Consider the following 18,809-nt stretch of genomic DNA (forward strand, 5'->3'; position numbering starts at 1 on the left):
CACTGAGAGATGGTAATTTTGGGAAGCGGTTTGGGCCGGTAAAAATGCAATTTTCTCCTCCGCGGATGGCCTGACTCGCCGCCTGGTGGCTGCCTCCCTGGTGCGCTGGGGAAGCAGCAGAAGCTGAGGCGGCCGGTGGTGGTGCGGAGTTGGACCGGGGTTGCCACCATTGCCCATTGGGCTCGTCCCTAATCCCAGCAGTATTCGGCTAACCCCATCCCCGCGCCGCCGCCGCCCGCCGCCGCGCGCTCGGGCGCAGATTCTCCGCCCTGTTTTACATTTTCTCCGACACCCTAACGTCTCTCCTGGTCCAGTGGCCTCCTTCTCCCGCCCCACGCGACCTCTCTTCTCTTTCATGGCCTCTGCAACGCCTCGCTGGTGGCCGTCAGCGCTTGCGCGACGAGTTTCCTCACTCATGGTACCTGTCGTTTTTCCCGGTGTGTTTTCTTGTCCTGATGCTAAAGTTTGTTCCTTTACTTAGCTGCTGTAATTCTGGATGTGCAAACTTAGCTGCTGCAATTCTGGATGCGGGTTGTGGACTACTTTGGGTTTCTATTTACTTTATGTTTTTTTGAGGCAAATGGGGGCATATGTGTTTTCTTGTTCTGATGCTAAAGTTTGCGTCTTTTCCTTTAGTTCTTGGAACTGGACTATTACCAACTCTGTGTCTTTATTTACTATTATAATATATTGCAATATGACTGGTTTTTTTCAAAGCAGATGGGGTTTAGCTATCCATATGACTCATAAGACAGATAAAAATGAGACTGGAAAAAATAGAAATCAATTTCAGACTTGGATAATGTCACATTAAGATTCCAGTCCTCACTGTATGTCAAATGATGCTATTGATTTTTTTTAATGTTCTTCAATGATAGATTTCCTCATGAACCTCAGAACATGCCCACAACCAATCGAGTAAAAGACGACGAGTCTGGTAAACCAGACATGCAGCCATCCATCTCTTCTGCCAACGTTATTACTAGATCCCAGAACAAGCATTCTGCTGTCACCCCAAGGCATGAAAAACATCACTAGTGGCAGAATCTTGGAGGTTATAGCTGGAGATGGGAAAAGTGATAAAGATGATTGTAGGGTCACCTCAGAGTTTATATATGATAAACGTGACATATCGGGGCACATTGTGAAGCTCACTGGTTATGGTGAGGAAGACCCAAGGAATGCAATGGATAATCAAAGGGGTGAAATCATTGCCAGCAACGACAAAGAAGTCAGTGACGATGAAGAATATACTACGGATATTATACTTCCAAAAAGTAGACACCGTGATGGTTCCATATACAGACATGAATAGATGGTGGAAAATATATTTTCATATTGCTGACCGTAATGAAAGTAAGTTTTCAATATCTCTTTTCCTATTTTTAATTTGTCATTAATATTATAATATGGTTTGTTTCCTTAAACATGGCGTAACTCTGTAGTCTGTACATATCCTACACCTATATATGAGAAGTTCTGCAGCAGTGCCAGCTGTGTACGTCATTCCCCAAAACCTTTCATGCGTTGATTTTAGATGTTTTTTTTTGTACCAATGATGGTCCAGACCATATTAGTTGTACCAATGCATGTTTACTAAATGTCTGCATAGCATTCTACAATGGCATTTAGTAATGAAAATTTAAAAGCCATACCTATGTCAAATTGATCATGCTCTGATCATTGCACTAATGCAGGGCATCAGTTCTGGTTTAGCTATAGGATTGTAACAGCTCAAAACAAATACCCACCTCCAGAGTCCAATACAACATAGGCATTGCATACCAAATTGGGAACTACAAGCAGCAAAACTGCAAAACACAAATCAATCCTCAATTGATCAACCAGGAGTTCGCTAGTTCTGAACTAAATAACTCCAAATGATGGCTGAATGTTGGTTCAGAGCAGTGCATAGCAAAAGGCAAAGTAGAGTTCAATGGTAAAAGAAAAAAAATGTAGTGGGTCACCTCTTCAACTTAGTTTTTGTGATCTCCTGCTCTCCTTTTTCCTTGTTTCTCCTGTCCTTTCAAAAACTTCGCACAATATGTAGCAAGTTAAATTCAGTGGCCAATTTGTTACTTCATCTAAGAGTATATTCCCATTTTGTTATTTCCAGAACAACTGTGCTGTTAAATGAGGTATGGTAAGGACAAAAAATTCTCTTTAAGATCACATGCCAATCAGTGTACCTTTAGCTACATGGAAGTAGTAATTAATCAGTGAGAAAGACATACACCATACCTATTTTGTTTCGCATGGGTAGTTGGTAGGGTTGCAAATGGTACAGACACGACCAATTGACCAAAGGGCTACCGATGTTAATTTGATATTGTTTTGAATATCTAAATGATTTTGTATTTTTTATTTTCTGAATATTTTATGGGACATGGATACATTGATCAGATATTGGATACGAATATATAATATCTTCAATATCCAGCAGATACCAAATATCTGCCATTTAAGGGCTTGTTCGGTTACAGCATTTAGAGGCCAGGAATCAATCCGGCAGTGAAAGTTTATATAAAATAGAATACCAATCCGGTCAGGAATTCTTCCCGGAGCTCGTTCCGGGTGAAACGAACGTGGCCTAAACGAGATATATCTAACCGGATATCTGAATGACATTATTATCCTAGTGTTAATATTTATATTTGTATCATTGAGATTGCAGTTCATTAATTCATTTGGATCTAAAATTTTCAAATATTATTTTTATTGCTACAACACAGGTGTAGTAGCACACTGTGGCCTCTGTAGCCCGTCAGTCCCCTTTATAGCCAAACTCCACATAAATTCTGCTTGCGTATACAATGTGGGACTAAATGTCCTGCTTGCTGAGCGTTTGGCCGCTTGGTGCTGCAGCGCTGGTCCTCACGTTGTGGGCTGTATGCTCTTTCCTACGCCTCTGCAGCCCAACAAGCTTTGCCTGCCAACCCCGTGACGTGTGGACTGCATGTCCAGCTACCCAAAAGAACCATGTATTTACAATTTTCTTTTCCCTTTTTGCTTTATATATATATGTTTTCTTATTTGTAGCTCTCTAGTTTTATTTTCTCAAGTATTTTGTGGCAATAAAAGAATAAGATTATCTGACAACTAAAAATGTGAAATGGAAAGTACTTAGGGGCATAAAGCAACTCACTACTCATCAGGCAGCAACACACAAGCAATAGCACAGGCCTTTTGGTAGTTCACATACTAACAACCTAAAGGACAGGTGTGGAAAGGGCCTACCAAACCTTGCAATGCTCCTGTTTAACTTTAACATGAGGACTGGGTTGTCACTTTTGAAAATGTATACCACTTACCAAAATATGTACCACTTACCTAGCAAAATTATGAGTGTTCTTTTACTGCTACTCAGAAATAGACATTGCCTCACTGAGTGATTTGAATTCATCTTGGCAGTTGTCCACCTTAACCCTCTTCAATACTTGTCTAATCTCCCTGCTTGCTGTCTCTTCAATACTTGTCTAATCTCCCTGCTTGCTGTTGTGTGTGGAACATCAATTGTTACTGCCCTCATGTTGGATATGAAAGTGGAATGTGGAAGAGTTGCTTTTCTGCTGCTCTGAGTAATTGCTTGGTTGTAATTTTGTGTGATGAACTCACACGCAAGGCGTCTTACCTTACCTTTGACAGGGAAAAAAGTATTAAGAAGTGAAGTTCTATTGTCTAGAAGGTTGGTGAATAAAAGAGTATTACCTACTTTGCTGTCGAGGTAGTCAACCATTAAGTTTTTATTGGTTCCTCACCCTGTTGGTTTTCAAGCATCTCTATAGCTTCTCATGGCTTTGTCGGCTTTCGGAACTTACATCCCTTCTAGTTGTGTGTCCGCTTGTTGTAATAGGTGCAATGTAGTTTGACTCGTCTCTTGTGGATATCTTATTGCCATATTCTTGTTGTCATGGGCATAAAGAGGGGCGCCGTAGGGCGCAAGTGTCCTAGTTGGGCCTCAAGCCCATTAGTGTTAATTAGTGTCTCTCTTAGTTATTTGTCTATAGGAATAGTACTATATTGTCTAGGCACAAGAGGTGTTAGTCCTATGTACCTTTTATATTCAGCCCATGGGGCACAATGGAAAGGAGGCAATGAATTATGAAGAAACAATTCTAGTCTCCCTCAATCTCTCAAGCTCTTGGCAAAACATAAGGCCTAGTTATCCCAAAGCTCTTGGCAAAGCATAAGGCCTAGTTATCTATCCAAAATACCCAACACGTTCATACATCTAGTATCACGAGTCTGTCGATCCATCCACAGCTGCTGCCAATCCTCCACATCAAAAAAAAAATCATTCCAAATCGCCGGCCGATCCATCTTCCACGGCCATCCACCACCACAGCCCCCAGCCACCGCGCCTCCATCTCCGCGCCATCCGCGCAGCCCTCCTCCACACCGTCCGCGCGACGCCTCTGCGCGCGGATCCTCTCCGCGCCGGCCGCCCGTCCCCTCCGCGCCACCGAGACCACCTCCAGCAGGCGCTGCCCGTTCTCTAGCAGGCGCCGCCTCGATCCAAGACGACCACGCCTTCACCCCTCGCTGCCGATCCAGCAGGTGCGACCTCAACCCGTCGACGCCCGTACATGATGGAGTTCCCGCAGTTTGATGGAACCTCTGATCCGGAGGCCTTCATCAACCAGTGCGAGCTCTACTTCCACTGGGAGCGCATCATGGTGGAAGAACGGGTATGGCTAGCTTGTCGCAATTTGAAAGTTGATGCCCGCGAGTGGTTCCGCCAAGTCACGCAAGATGAATACCCGACATGGTGTTGCTTCATCGAGCTCCTGCAGCGGCGCTTCAAACCAACTCTGCGCCCCAATCCGCTCCACCGGCTGTCCCTTGGTGTCGACAACTGCCTGCGCAGCCTTGCGGAGATGACCGCACAGCTGGATCGCCTCCGAGTGCGTCTCGAGAAGGAGGACCGTGAACGCCGGGCAGCTGTACGCCTCCAGGCAGCAGCACGGGGACTCCTGGCACGTCGCCGAGCGTAGGCTCTTCGTGCCACAAAAGCATCAAAGGAGCAGGCAACGGTGCGCCTCCAGGCAGTAGTGCGAGGAATGCTTGTCCGTCGCATGGTGCGGCAGATACGCATGCTCCTCAGCTCGACGTTGTCGTACGTGTTCATCCACTCGGACTCGCCGATACGGCCTGCGACTCCAATTGCAGTGGAGGTCCTAGTATGGGCGTTTTCAGTGCAGCGGCCTCGCATCAACATCAAGCATCAGGCATCAAAGGCTATCTCATTCATCCTTGTGCCTGCCGTGGTGCTAGACACTTTCAGCATAAGAGCCAGCTGCTTCACACTCCACCCTTCAGCCTACATGAAGCCAGCAGAGGCGCTCTTCCCATGGGATCCAGGTGGATATTCTTGTATTTTAGTATTCAATAAAAAGGGGAAGCCGAGATGTAAAAGGCTTAACCCTATTTCGCTTCAGCTCTCCAGCTCGAGGACGAGCTGGGTCTCCAAGGGCGGGGGAGATGTCATGGGCATAAAGAGGGGCGCCGTAGGGCGCAAGTGTCCTAGTTGGGCCTCAAGCCGATTAGTGTTAATTAGTGTCTCTCTTAGTTATTTGTCTATAGGAATAGTACCATATTGTCTAGGCACAAGAGGTGTTAGTCCTATGTACCTTTTATATTCAGCCCATGGGGCACAATGGAAAGGAGGGCACGATGGAAAGGAGGCAATGAATTATGAAGAAATAATTCTAGTCTCCCTCAACCTCTCAAGCTCTTGGCAAAGCATAAGGCCTAGTTATCCCAAAGCTCTTGGCAAAGCATAAGGCCTAGTTATCTATCCAAAATACCCAGCACGTTCATAACACTTGTAGATGATACTAGGAGTCTTATCCCATTAGAAGGATAGAGGTTGCTCTCCTCCATTACTCTTTTGCAGTTATTCTGCTTTGTAGATGGAATGGAAAAATTTCCAATAAGGCCATATATAATACTCAAATAGCATATGTACTTTTCCAATGTCAAGTATTTGTTTACCGCATAATTTAAAGTTCTAAACTCACATTTGCAATGCTACCGTTGGGTTTACAAGGAAGGGATTCAACTCGCTTGTGATATTAGGAGCCTGGACCTTATGGAACCACCGCAACCGATGTGTCTTTGATGGAGTTTCTCCCAGATTGGAGGGTGCTTTGGCTTCTGCTGTAGGGGAAAGTCAGTTGTGGGCTGTGGCAGGGGCCCGGGGTCTATCCTTCCTGGTTTCCCATCCTCCCCCTCCCACTTAGTTTAGTCTGCAGGCAGTCGTCTACTTGTTGACATAGGCGCGAATGTAACTTTATTTGGGTGTGTGCGGGGTGTGTTTTGTACTTGGGGTCTCCCCCTCTTTTTTACCTTCTTAATACAATGAAGCGCAGTTCTCCTGCGTTTTCGATAAAAAAAACATTTGACTTTACTTTTTGTGAAGCTTGGTTGGAGGCAATGGCATTATCAAATCCCCCAAACTGTTTCATTCGAAATGGAACTTGTGTGAAACATTATCCTCGTCGCATGCTGCAAATTTTGTCCTTGGAATTGGATGAATTTCTAGTGGATGGTGGTTTAGTAGAGTTGTATGGATACATAGCAGTGCGGGATCAACTGGATTCATTGCTTAATTATGTTGTCCATTTTAGCCGGGATGATCCCATCGTTGTGGAGCAGGTGCACATCTATACTTATCTACTCTTATTTCATGGATTATGTCTATCTAACAATCTTTAGTATTAAGACTTGCCCACTAAGTGTGTGTTTGGTTCGGGGAGATAGTAGGATGGGATGGACCAAACCCAGTTTTTAATGATGAAACCTCCCTGTCTTTTGTTTGTTTGAGGGTATGGGACAGTCCCTGTTTTTTGTTTGGTTTAGGGATGCAAAAATTTGGATCACACATCTGACCCATGGGGTCCACTTGTCAGCATCTTTTATTTTTCTCCTTTCTTCTCTCCTCATCTAGTTCTCCCTCCAGACCATGGCCGCTGCCCTCCATGGTTCTTTCTCCCAATAACCTCCAGACCACAACTGCCGCCTAGTGCTCCACACAACAGCCTTGCCATCAGCCTCGCTTCTGCGGCTGGTGTCACCCACCGGTGCCCTCACCTCGTGTATGTAAATAGACTCACCCGTCGGTGCCCTTGCCTCTGTGTCCGATTTTGGGCTTGCCCGCAGCTGGCCTCGCCCTCTGCTTGAGTGTTGCTGCCCAATGCCTAAGCCCCCTGCGGCCCTCGTTGCCGTTTTCTGTCCATCCACGCGCTTCGCCAACAGCCAATTTGGAGGTATCAGGAGCGGTGACATACCCACGCGCTTCGCCAACAGCTAGCTCATCCCTCCCCATTCGCCCGATTTGGAGGTATCAGGAGCGGTGACATCTGACCCTTAGCTAGTCTTTTCATTTCATTTTACATATGCTTGTGTTTATTTGGAATTTGAAACAAAATCTAATGAATAATATGGTCTAGTTCCCCTCCCCATTGCTAGAGAATGCAACTCCATGTATTCTAAAACCCAAAGGGGTAACGTGTAGAAGTACAATGTGAGGTTAGGAACATGTGAAACAATATGAACATGAAAAGAAGAGGTGCCACAACTAGCTATGGAAAGAGACATGCCATCGGTGGTGTAAACAATGAGAGGGCGATTGGGAGATGGCATCGACAAGAAATGACAAATCAGAAATCATATGAAAGGACACACTAGAGTCAAGGGACCACTTTTATGAGATACTTGGGTGAGGAGGAAGAGTAGAACGAGAAGCCTGAGTTGTCACGTAAGCGGTCTGCGTTGCGATAATAAGGCGGCAGAATAGGTCAAGGACCTCCTGCTCAGTGACAGACACCGAGCGAGGGTCCTACAAAACGGAGGAATGACTAGAGCCTTGTGAGGAACTATTATGTGCCTACTGGGATTGGGAGGAGAGAGTTGGGGGAAGTAACGACTGCTTGCGTGCTACAGTACCTACAGATACTGTTCATGTTGGATGTTGTGGCAGCGGCTAGGGCTGCGAGGGCGAGAGGAGGCCGGCCGGGGGCCTTGCCCACGGCGGGCAAGAGGAAAGGGTTTTTATTCTTAATTCTTGCTTGATTAGATTGATACATCTCTCCTTATATAGAGAGGTTTAAGGCTTGTTTTGCATGGCTTTTCCAGCGGTTTCAGGAGCCGTTTGGAGCTGTTTTCTGCAAATGGGGTAAAATGAGTTGGCTCTACCGATGAAGCTCCTAAAAATGTGCTCTCACAGAGCTTTGGGATGCGAATGAGTCAAAAATAGTGGCTTCTCCCGGATTCACCTCAGCCTACATGGTGTTCTGTGAGAGCATATTTTAAGGAAGGAGCTGTTTTGTCAAACGATTTACCAGAACGGCTCCAACTCTACCTATAGAGCTGTTCATGGAGCTAAAGCTCTAAAAAACAGCTTCACTGGTGAAGTGGAGCCGTACCAAACAGGGCCTTACTTGACTCCCAAGCAACCTTTACTTGACCCCTAAGCAAGCAATCTCTAATTAACCCTAACACTAATGGGCTACCTAGCCAGCCCAGGCCCAATATGCCCCTGACATACTCTAATACTACACCTCACCTGGACATGCAGCTCGTCCTCGAGCTACAACCTAACCAACTTATAACGATGACTCAACTCGACAAAAACCTAACACCTAAAAACAAGCCTTTTACATCTTGGCTTATTTTATTATTCTCAAACTGAAATGGACTGGGACTCTTTATTTGTACTCCTAGACAAATGTTAGACACCATCCGTACACCGGACCTAAACGTGTATAGCCACCAGGATCTCATGGACACCATCTGGATGAAAGGGGTCATGTGTATGGTCACTTGGAAGTGGTCGCAATAGCGACCAGCGGAGGCACCCTCGCGGCGGCCGACGGTAGAATGCAACGGTGCTACGTGGTGCGCTCCGACGCAGCATGCCCACCACCCGTGGGGGGGACTGTATGCTGAAGATCCCCGATACAGCGATGCAATCCAAGTCCTCCACACGACGAAGTGCAACTTGGAGGACTTGCCTAGTTTGTTTTGATACGGTCACCTCTTCTTCAAATGGGTAAATTTACCTTCTTTGACGAATTTTGCTAAACACGTGATGGGCATCTCGGAGAAGGGCGGTGTCATTGGCTTAGCGCACGCACGGTGGCTTGGTGACTTTCCCAGCCTAAACGCGATCGCGGACGACGACCTCGATGGCTTACCAGTGTCCTGCCTGCTATGCCCTCGATGCCGCAAGCTCGCCGACGCATCCCAATTGATATCCCAATAATCCTATCGCGCAAATCCAGAACAGATGCTCAAAGCAGAGCAGAGCAAAGCAGGAAGCAGGAACTGAAGGTGACGGAGGTGCTCAAGTGACACTGAGCGCTACGTCGATGTAGCGGTGCACGACGACGACAATGCTGGACTCAGATGCAGGTGTTGTTCTACGATAGGCAAGCAGATAAGGAGCTTGTCAGCATTAGGATGCTTTGCATTAAAAAGCTATACTAGCTCTGCTCATTAGGCTACAATAGAGAAGAAATCTATAGGAAACCATTGGAAGGGCACGAATCCAATCATAGTTCAGCAATATGTTTGGTACGAGTTCCTGAAACGAGCACCTCGATAGATATTAGAATCACAGTATGATAGGTGACCTTGCTGTCGCAGTCGGGACAACATCTTTGGCGGTCCACGATGCGGCTGCGGACTTGCACGATTGTGTTGCCGGTGAAGGTGAGAGAGGCCGCCATGATAGCCTACATGAAGGGGAATTCGGTGGGCCAGCCGCCGCCCTGCTCGATGGAATGCGAGGACGATGGCGAGAGCGGCTCTCGTGGGGGACTGCCACGTCGGGCGCAATAGTCAGTGTTGCGATGGCCGCAACAGCTGGAGGACTTGCGATGGAGAGATGGGAGGTTCTACCAACACTCCCCGTCGTTCCGGATGGCCTTCATGTTCGTGCCGCGACATCGGTGGTGGCGACTGAGCACTCGAAGCACCTGAGGCGTAGAGTGTGGCCGCTTGGGGAGCGCCCTCCGATACGGCCACCAGCAAGGAGGAGTGTCGTCCGAACCAGCCACCGGCAGGGAGGACGAGCATGGCTGGGGTATTGCAATGATGGAGGTGTGGTAGCCATAATGAAGGTGCATCTCAACCCGCAGCTCAGGCAATGCCTCGTCAAATGATGGTTGTGGACGACATTGAGTCAACAACTCTACAACTCCTAAGATGAAGTGAGAGAAACTCGTGAAGACAATTTTGTTTTGGTGATGGTCACAACATCTGCGAGTGCTAACACTTCAAAACTCGGCACCCAAGTTTTCCAAACAATGCTAGACAACTGAAATTTGGCGGTGAAGTATTTGCGATGAAGTCAAGTTGGCGAAGCAACTGAGCCTCCTCAATAACAAGGTACAAAGGTGATCTCACATTAAGTGTGAAGTGGTGAGATGTTTGAGGGACAACGAGAGATGAACGTCAATGTTCGCAACAACGGCCTTCTTACAGGCCTCCTCACAGAACCAGGTCTTGTAGACAACAAGATTGGACTGGGAGGCATCTATCTCAGCCTTGAAACAGCTTAAGCCAGCCACTCTTGACGTAATCGGTTACATCTACTGAGTACGTGGGCGGTATGGGAAGAGTAGGATGTGGCGGACATGTTTGCTCGCCCATGTGAACCTTCATGTGGAAGACAAGCTCCCCTCAGTTAGTATCATTGAAAATGATTGGGCACAGAGGAATAGGGATAGCACCTGGTTGGGTGGACAAAGCCATGAAGTCAACTGCCTTTTCTGTTTCCTTATTTTTTCTTCTCTTCTTTCATGCATAAAAGCAGCAGAACATGGACGTGAGGTAGAACTCACTAGAGCAGCATAGGCAGCAGCAGTCGATGCGGGGCCACGGGTGCGAAGCACGACCATGGACGAGCATCTGCATGGGGCAGTGGAGAGCATCGTCGTGGCGCATCGAGAAGCCGCGAGAATGGGGATGGAAGGGAGAGGAAAGGTGGAGTTGCACAACAACCTCATCTATTCCAAAGCCTCAAAGGGGAGATGTAGAAGTACATAGTGCAAAGATCATCCTATAGCCTAGGTAATAAATACACACATGTATATACACCTAACATCTATCACCATTATACACTTTGTAACCATTTTGGTTGATCCATGATGGAGATCTTGGCTATCGATTATACCTATAATATCTGTTTTTTTCGTTGTAAAAAAATATAATATCCGTTTTAAATGTCACTACATGGGAGCATCTAGCTTTAGATGTTTCTTAATTTTTTTTGAAGGGCAACTAAATATTTTTATTTTGTAGGGTTCTCTCATCAACATGACCGGCCCTAAGCGAGGGATAGACATGATGGACCTTAGTCTAATTGAATATGACATGAGGATCAAGAAAGGTGAAGAAGAAAAAAATGACCTACAGCTGATCGATGGTGCATCACTCATAGGTTCTGAAGGCGAATGGGATCAGCCACTTACAATGCGCATCCCTGGAAATTATGGTGCAGTTGACATAACTTTATCACGTTTTAATTCAGCAGTTGAGGCAACTGTAGAGGATCTGATATCAGAAGTACAATGCAGTTTCAATTTGTCGCTCAGTTGTTTAACTAGTGAGCTGAGTAAGGAAATCCGGCTCTTTCATTGTGCCATCGCTGGGTCACAAGGCTTACAGAGGTCTGTGGTTGCCATACCATCGAATTCTTCGATAAATTTGAAGTTCAAAGTAGGCGCATTGTCATCCAGTTCGAACCAACACCACTGTTCCTTCATGGCCAAAGTCCATGGGCATGATACTCAAGAAATAAAGACTCCTTTTGCTTCAATCTCAGTGAAGGTGACTTGGTCGATGTTGCCCATTGCACTGGACTGCCTTTACTAGGCTGATAACTTTACGTTTCTGTTACGTAAAAAGTGAGTCCAATAGATCGACTTTACTAAACATAGGTGTGGTATGCTTAGAGTCTGAACTAATGTAATAAGGTAGTATTAGTACACTCCAGTACCAGTCAATCAGTCAGTCAGTCATATACATTTTATTTTTATCACTAGAGTTGGGTTTAAATACGTAGGAATTTCCCAGGCATATAGAGTGGCTTCCCTGCAACTTTTGTGGACAAGAATTAGTAAAACTTGTGGCAACTTCGGTGGATATACATATGACCATTTTCTAAGTGAATGTTCATCCCTGTATTTTTTTAAATTTGATTGGATGTTTGTCTCTAGTGTTTTTTAATCAAATAGTCCAGTGGTTCTGCGGTGTTGGTCTCTAGAAACAAAGGTGTTTGGGTTATTGATTTTATTAAGATTCGATGTGACAAATTTTTTGAAAATTAAACCAGGCCTTAATCATTTCAATAGCGTGGAAAAACATTCTTTTCAAAAACAAAAACTTGACCATAGGGAGAGACGTCTTTCTAATTTTCGTCTTAAGAAAATGGTACCGTAACTCGAACCCGAGTTGGCTCAAAAAACATTCTTTTCATACTTCTGCATCTCCCAACATGCTAAAAAATAGGGATGGGATAATACTATTCTCTCTACTCTCAAACGATATGCATCATGGGCCTTGTTTAGATCAAAAAAGGTTTTGGATTTTGACAATATAGTATTTTTATTTCTATTTAATAAATATTATTTAATCATGAAGTAACTAGGTTTAAAAGATTCGTCTCGCGGTTTATAGGCAAACTGTGCAATTAGTTTTTGTTTTACATCTATATTTAATGCTTTATGCCTTGTTTAGTTGGAGTACGGAAAGTTTTTGTACGTTACATCGAATGTTTCGTAGGACATCGGAAGAAGTATTCAGATAGTAATAAAAAACTAATTACATAACTTGCTAGAAAACTGCAAGATGAATTTACTAAGCCTAATTAATCTATCTTTAGCACATTTAGGTTACTGTAGCACTTAAGGCTAATCATAGACTAACTCGGTTTAAAAGATTTGTCTCAAAATTTCTAATTATAATTAGTTTATTTTTTATGTGTCTAAAAATTTAATAGGATGGTTGAAAACTTTTTTTGAGTGCGAATGAAACAAGGCCCCTGACTCGGCAGAATTCAAAATTTTAATTTCGGAGCCCTTCTAGCTTCTGCCGTCCGCACCTGAATCGGGACCACAAATAGACGAAACCCCCCATTCTTGTTTTCTCTGCACCGACGCCTCGTCTGCTCTGCTCCCCGAAGCTGCTCAAGTGGGGAACCGGAGAGAAGGGAGATGGCGGAGGCGGTGGCGTACGAGGAGCAGCGGCGGAGGCAGATAGAGGCGAACAAGCGGAAGCTGGAGGAGCTGCAGCTCCACCACCTCTCTGCCGCCGTCAGAGAGGCCGCCGCCGCTGCCAAACCCTCGTCGGTGTGTCCCGTTTTCTTGACCGGTAGGGCGGTAGCCATGATGGCCGCTGCCGGGCTGTTTCTTGTGTCGCTGCCGATGCCTTCTTTCCTGTCATTCTCTGGGTATACTTCAAATCGGCCTTTTGTGTAGGCCAAGAAGCGGAAGGCTCAGGTGCCGCGGGACGCCGCCGCGGAGCCGCTACGGCGTTCTGGCCGAGTCGCCAACCTCCCCGAGAAGCCCATCTACCGCGAGGTCAAGGTGAACTCGCCATTTCTGCAGGTCAGCAAGTCCAATGCGTCGGTGCTGTGGGACGCTGCCACCTCCGTGGTGGCGGAGCCGCTACGGTGGTCCGGCCGACTCGCCAACCTCCCCGAGAAGCCCATGTACCGCGAGGTCAGTGTGAAAGGGTCATAGTCTCATAGAAATTACTATAGATAATAGATTTCATTTTCTCCTTACTTTGTACAACAAATCGCGGTTTTGAAATCAATGTGATCCAGGATTCGGACGAGGAAAGGAGCTACGCCATCTCTAAGGCTGATGAGCTGGTGCAAGAGCTGGGCTCCAGCTTCCCCATCTTCACCCAGCCCATTACACTGTCCCATGTCACCGGAGGCTTCTGGCTGGTAAAGTAGAGGAGGCTTCACTTCGGCACGTCCTGTTGTTTTCGATTATTAATCCATCCCCCCCATCGAGGTGAATTCTTGTTTGGTGGGCTTGTGAAATCGCAGGACCTCCCAAAGTATTTCTGCCAGAAGCACCTGCCGAAGAGTGATGAGACGATAACCCTGGTGGATGAGGAGGATGACGAGTCAGACACACTGTACCTCGTAAGGAAGACTGGCCTCAGCACTGGATGGAAAGAGTTCGCCATCGAGCGCAAGCTGCTTGATGGAGATTGCTTGGTCTTCCAACTGATTGAGCGGACAAAGTTCAAGGTGATTGAGATCTATTTTGCATAGCAAGAACGTGTCTGAATCATCAATGGAGCATGGTGGCTGAGTGTAGCAGGGAACTGAATAACAATAACCAAAATTTACGGACGATTCTTTAGAAATAAATAAAAATTTGTCTTGTTTCAAACTTGGCCTTTGTACAAATTTACTTCAATTGTTTCCAGTCATCAGATTCAGATGTTATCATGACTTCTTATCCATCATGTTATTCCAGTACTATCTGTTTTTCTTAAGGACTAACTAGGAGAAATCTATGATTGTAATAATGTTGACCAAGCAATTTCTCTTGTGCAAGTGGTGCAGGTCTACATAATTCGAGCAACTTCGTACTTTGAAAGTGAGTACTGAAACTAGTAGCTTCTAATATGGTGATTGGAGCACAGGTAAATTTCACCTTCATTGGTTTTTTGGGTAAATTCTCCCATTTCCACATTGGGTTTGAACTTTCAGCTTTTATCGGCAAACTTCAATGTTTATAATCTCACTTCCATTAGTTATGAAAATACAAGGACCTATGCTGCTTTCGTGAGGTTATCTTGATCTTGGACACAGATCCTGTGCAGTCGCTACTGCTACTGCAAGATAAGCAGTCTGCAGTCATTGAACCTGAACCATCCATAGCAGAAGGAATGGCTTGGATGAAAGCTCTTCTTTTTCCTGTTTTTTCGTATCATTTTGCATTCACCCTCTACTGTCAGCCAGTTCTTTTTGAGTCAAAGAGCAGCAATTAAAAAAAAGAAAGCATAAATATTACAATAATGCAATTAACACTTGATAGCTTACAGTAATATCATATATATTACTCTTGGCTAGATGTTAATGTCCTCTAATTATATTTGCAAAAGAGGGAGCATATGCTGAACACAAAAGAGCAAATGGTAAACTGAGATCCTTTTGCAACTATCAAGGTTATCTGTTCCTATTTTCGTATACAAAAGCTTGCATCGCCCAATTGCAGGTGCACATTCACAAAAGAGCATATGCTTAACACAAAAGAGCATATGACTAAACTAAGATCCTTTTGCTTATACCAAGTTTCTGCACTTATGCTCCTATTTTCATGTACAAAAGCTTGCCTCACACATCAGCAGACTTTATCTTGCCTCCAAAATGCAGCCTGTGAACATAAGTAATTTAGAGTTGATGATTTCTCAATTTTGTGCAACATGTATATTTAACCTATATACTTACATAACAAGTTTTCTAAAAGTGCCATCCATCTATCCCTCTGGAGTGAGGATCTGTGAGAACAACACTTGAATTCTAAAAGGAGAGAGAATCATAGAGAAAAATACCATGGTTAAATTAAATACAAGGATGCTATTTTTATGTACAGAAAAGATGTGCCTGCATACCATAAGAACTTGGTTACAACTGCTAATTGATTCATATGCTTGCAATTCTGGCATAAGATTTCCGCTTTCTTCATGTTGAATAGGCTTGCTTATTTTCTTCCTGTTCCCTTTCTTCTTTTTCTTCTGAAGTTTCTCGCCCCAAGTTTTCTTTCGTTTTGATCCACCCTTCTGCCTTTCTTTCGTCTTCAAACCAGCGACATTTGCGCACTATTCAGGTAAACTGAATGGTGCTTGAGCACTAGGCTGTTCAACATCAATATAAGGAGTTCCTCTGATTTTTTCTTCCACTTGCTTACTCAAATTATGAACTGCATTTTCCACAAGCAAGCAACAGTCTTCAGAATCAGCAGCTCTTGAAGCCACGGGAAGGAAAATTTTGCAAAGGTTTTTGTACCGAAGTGCAGCGTCTAACTTAGGATTTTCCATTATATCCCTCCCATGCATATCTTGAATAATCCCTGTTCTTGCATCTCGTGTCCATCGATTCAAAAAAGTATCTTTCAGGTAACAACTTAATGTTCACCAAATCGAGACCTTTTAGTGCATGCCTACATAATATACCAATTCTCTCAAATAGACTACAACTACAAGAGACCATCTGATCGGTCAGGTGACTATAACATTGCAGGTGTATAACTTTACTTGCTTGTATTAATATAGGTGCATTCATCCCAATTCTTGGTTGTTTCTTCCTAGATTCAAATTCAGATTGTACCTCCTTCCCTCTCTTGATTTGAACAACAGCCTCCGCTCGCTTTAGGAATCTAATGATGTCAAGATCTGATTTCAAATGACCTTTTAATGCATTATTCAGTCTCTCACTAAGTTGTGTACTTCACATTCCTAGTGAAAAAAATATCCAGCATGTAGCACTCAGCCCACATCTCTTTCAACCTGTAAATGCTGTCCAACCAAGTTGATTTACTAACTTTGCTTCTCATAGCATCAAATGCCTCTTCAAAATCAACTTTTTTCTCATACTCATACATGTAAGAACTAAAATCTAATAGGATACTTGGGACTTCCTCATTATTAGATTCTTCTTCATTCTGGGACTCTTATTCAATAGAATACAGGTGTTTCAATGCATTTTTGTGATATATGCCAAGTAAACAAACCATGCCATGTACTAGTGAACACCTCAGAGGCTCAGATACAGCCTTTCCCATAGCAATATCCTGATATGTGAAAACAGAAAATTGTTTGAGGTTGCTTCTGGTTATGTGTTGACAAAGATGCGTTGAATAACCACTTAAAATGACTCAAATGTCTCATCATACATCAAAGCTGACCAAAAACCAGAGTCTCTCTAAACTGGTTGAAACCTACAAACATACCAAATGGTCTATATTCTTTGTTGGTTCCAAAGGTAGTGTCAAATGAGATAACATCACCAAAGTGAGCATAGTAGACAATCATCTTTGCATCAGCCCAAAATATATTAGCTATCTGCTCATCACAATCCATTTGTATTGCATATCGAAATGAGGGATTTTCCACCACTTAATCTTCAAAATATTTTAACAAACTTCCAGCCTCACCATACAACATCTCTCTTTGGCATTTAGTTTGCAAATAATTTTTATGATCACGATGGGTGTATGTGTATCCAAGGTTAGATGATGCACCAACATATCGACCAAGAAACTCAAGTGCTGCTTTAGGTGTAATACCGGAATCATCAGCCACTGGGGTGTTATAGGCAATTCATCTAGCAATGGATGAGTGTTGTCCCGTGCGTCATTGCCAGCAGCTACTGGGGTAGTGGGGTGCTTGTCAGCGTGCTCTCTGCCACAGGAAATCACACAGGGGCACCGGGGAGCTGCATAGAGCCGTCGTCTTCGCCATGGGCGTCCTGCTTAGCGCCAGCGTTAGCACCACATCGCCCTCTAACAAATATGGGTTTGCACGCAGGGGCAGTAGAAGCACCTTCATGAGTGGTGGGAAGAGGTGCTGGAGGAGTGAGTTCCATGGCACAGTGTCCCGTCACTTTGCTCTTCCCAGCAAGAAAATGGCAACAAACTCTTGTCCCCTCCAGCCATTTCTCTCCAAAAGAGCTATTAATAGAATATAAAGTAAGGAGAAAAAGGAAGTCTTTCATCCAAGCCATCCCTTCTTGTATGGATGGCTGCTTATCTTGCAGTAGCAGTATCGACTGCACAGGATCTGTGTCCCTTGAGATCAATGTCTGATAGGCATGCAGTCAATGCATAAACATGAGTAAGTACTAGATGGTCTGGTGACTCTTTCAATTGATGTAGATTTTTTTATTGTACCATTGCCTTTTCCTTTTCCTTTCCAGATATATTTCATTGGTACTTGAACTCTGTGCTCCACCTTTCTCTTGTAGGTTTGTAGTAGTAGTTTACACAATTTCATTTTGTACTTTTTTGGTAAAATATTACTTTTTCTGTAATTTTAGCAAGATGTTTGTTTAGTATTTGTGAAAAGGCAGGCTTAGCTGTTGCTGGAAGCACTGATAGCTTGGGCTTGGTGCATTGTTTTCTTATTCTTAATTTGACTTGTCCACAGTTGAACCAAAGGGATTTTTGTTTCTAAAACTTACTGTACTTCCATGGCAAGTGACTCTCCTTGTTTGACGTCTGACTATTTTGTAGAAATTAGTGAATGTTACACAATTTTCAAGATGATGAATGCCTGTCCTGATGTTAACATGTTTCCTTGTTCCTTCACTCAGTTATGGAGTCGGGAGCGTTGGACAAGTTCGCATATGGAAATTGCTGGGTGTCTTGAACCATTTGGGTGGCAGAAAGTTAGCTGATGTATAAATGTTTACCGAATCTAATATCTACCAGCCTAATTAGTGTACTTCTTGGCTTACCAATTGCACGGTTCAGAAACCTGCACTCTGTAAGGAGATGCTGATGGCAATTGACCTGATTTTGTAAATCATTGATGCTTGTCCTTGTTTCTCTTGGATCCTGTGTTCGAGCAATCCTCTCTGGTTCATTTTCTTATAGCTATTTGGTACCACCATAAGTGTCTTTGTGGTGCTAATATACAGACAATCTTGTAAACTGGAAAAAGAAATTGGATTTTTTTGCCTCTTAAATTTTCTAAAACCAGCCAAATAACTCCCTCAAGCAGTTTTAGGCGAAAACTTTGTAGCTTTACGGCGAAAACTTTGTAGCTTTAGATCTATG

General features: G+C 44.2%; 2 protein-coding genes across 9 annotated transcripts; both read left to right on the plus strand.

The window, feature by feature from the left end:
* Positions 65-12,172, plus strand: LOC8082175. 7 transcript variants are annotated; one of them, XM_021455189.1, is made up of 4 exons: positions 72-437; positions 879-1,356; positions 6,422-6,657; positions 11,308-12,172. In XM_021455189.1, exons 2-4 carry the CDS (start codon positions 1,161-1,163, stop codon positions 11,878-11,880), a joined length of 1,005 nt encoding a protein of 334 aa, XP_021310864.1. In that variant the 5' UTR covers positions 72-437; positions 879-1,160; the 3' UTR covers positions 11,881-12,172. The 7 variants fall into 7 exon arrangements, 4 of the variants coding, with proteins under 4 accessions (XP_021310864.1, XP_021310865.1, XP_021310867.1 ...); XM_021455190.1 differs by having other exon boundaries at positions 898-1,356; XM_021455192.1 differs by having other exon boundaries at positions 72-418.
* On the plus strand, positions 13,115-18,597 carry LOC8082176 (B3 domain-containing protein Os06g0194400). 2 transcript variants are annotated; one of them, XR_002450821.1, is made up of 6 exons: positions 13,115-13,355; positions 13,485-13,727; positions 13,835-13,960; positions 14,066-14,272; positions 14,586-14,673; positions 18,344-18,597. XR_002450821.1 is itself a non-coding variant. In XM_002455829.2 (6 exons), exons 1-5 carry the CDS (start codon positions 13,221-13,223, stop codon positions 14,636-14,638), a joined length of 756 nt encoding a protein of 251 aa, XP_002455874.1. In that variant the 5' UTR covers positions 13,121-13,220; the 3' UTR covers positions 14,639-14,673; positions 18,344-18,597. The 2 variants fall into 2 exon arrangements, 1 of the variants encoding a protein (XP_002455874.1); XM_002455829.2 differs by having other exon boundaries at positions 13,121-13,355; positions 14,594-14,673.

Source organism: Sorghum bicolor, chromosome 3 (assembly GCF_000003195.3).
Source record: "Sorghum bicolor cultivar BTx623 chromosome 3, Sorghum_bicolor_NCBIv3, whole genome shotgun sequence".
Classification (NCBI taxonomy): Eukaryota; Viridiplantae; Streptophyta; class Magnoliopsida; order Poales; family Poaceae; genus Sorghum; species Sorghum bicolor.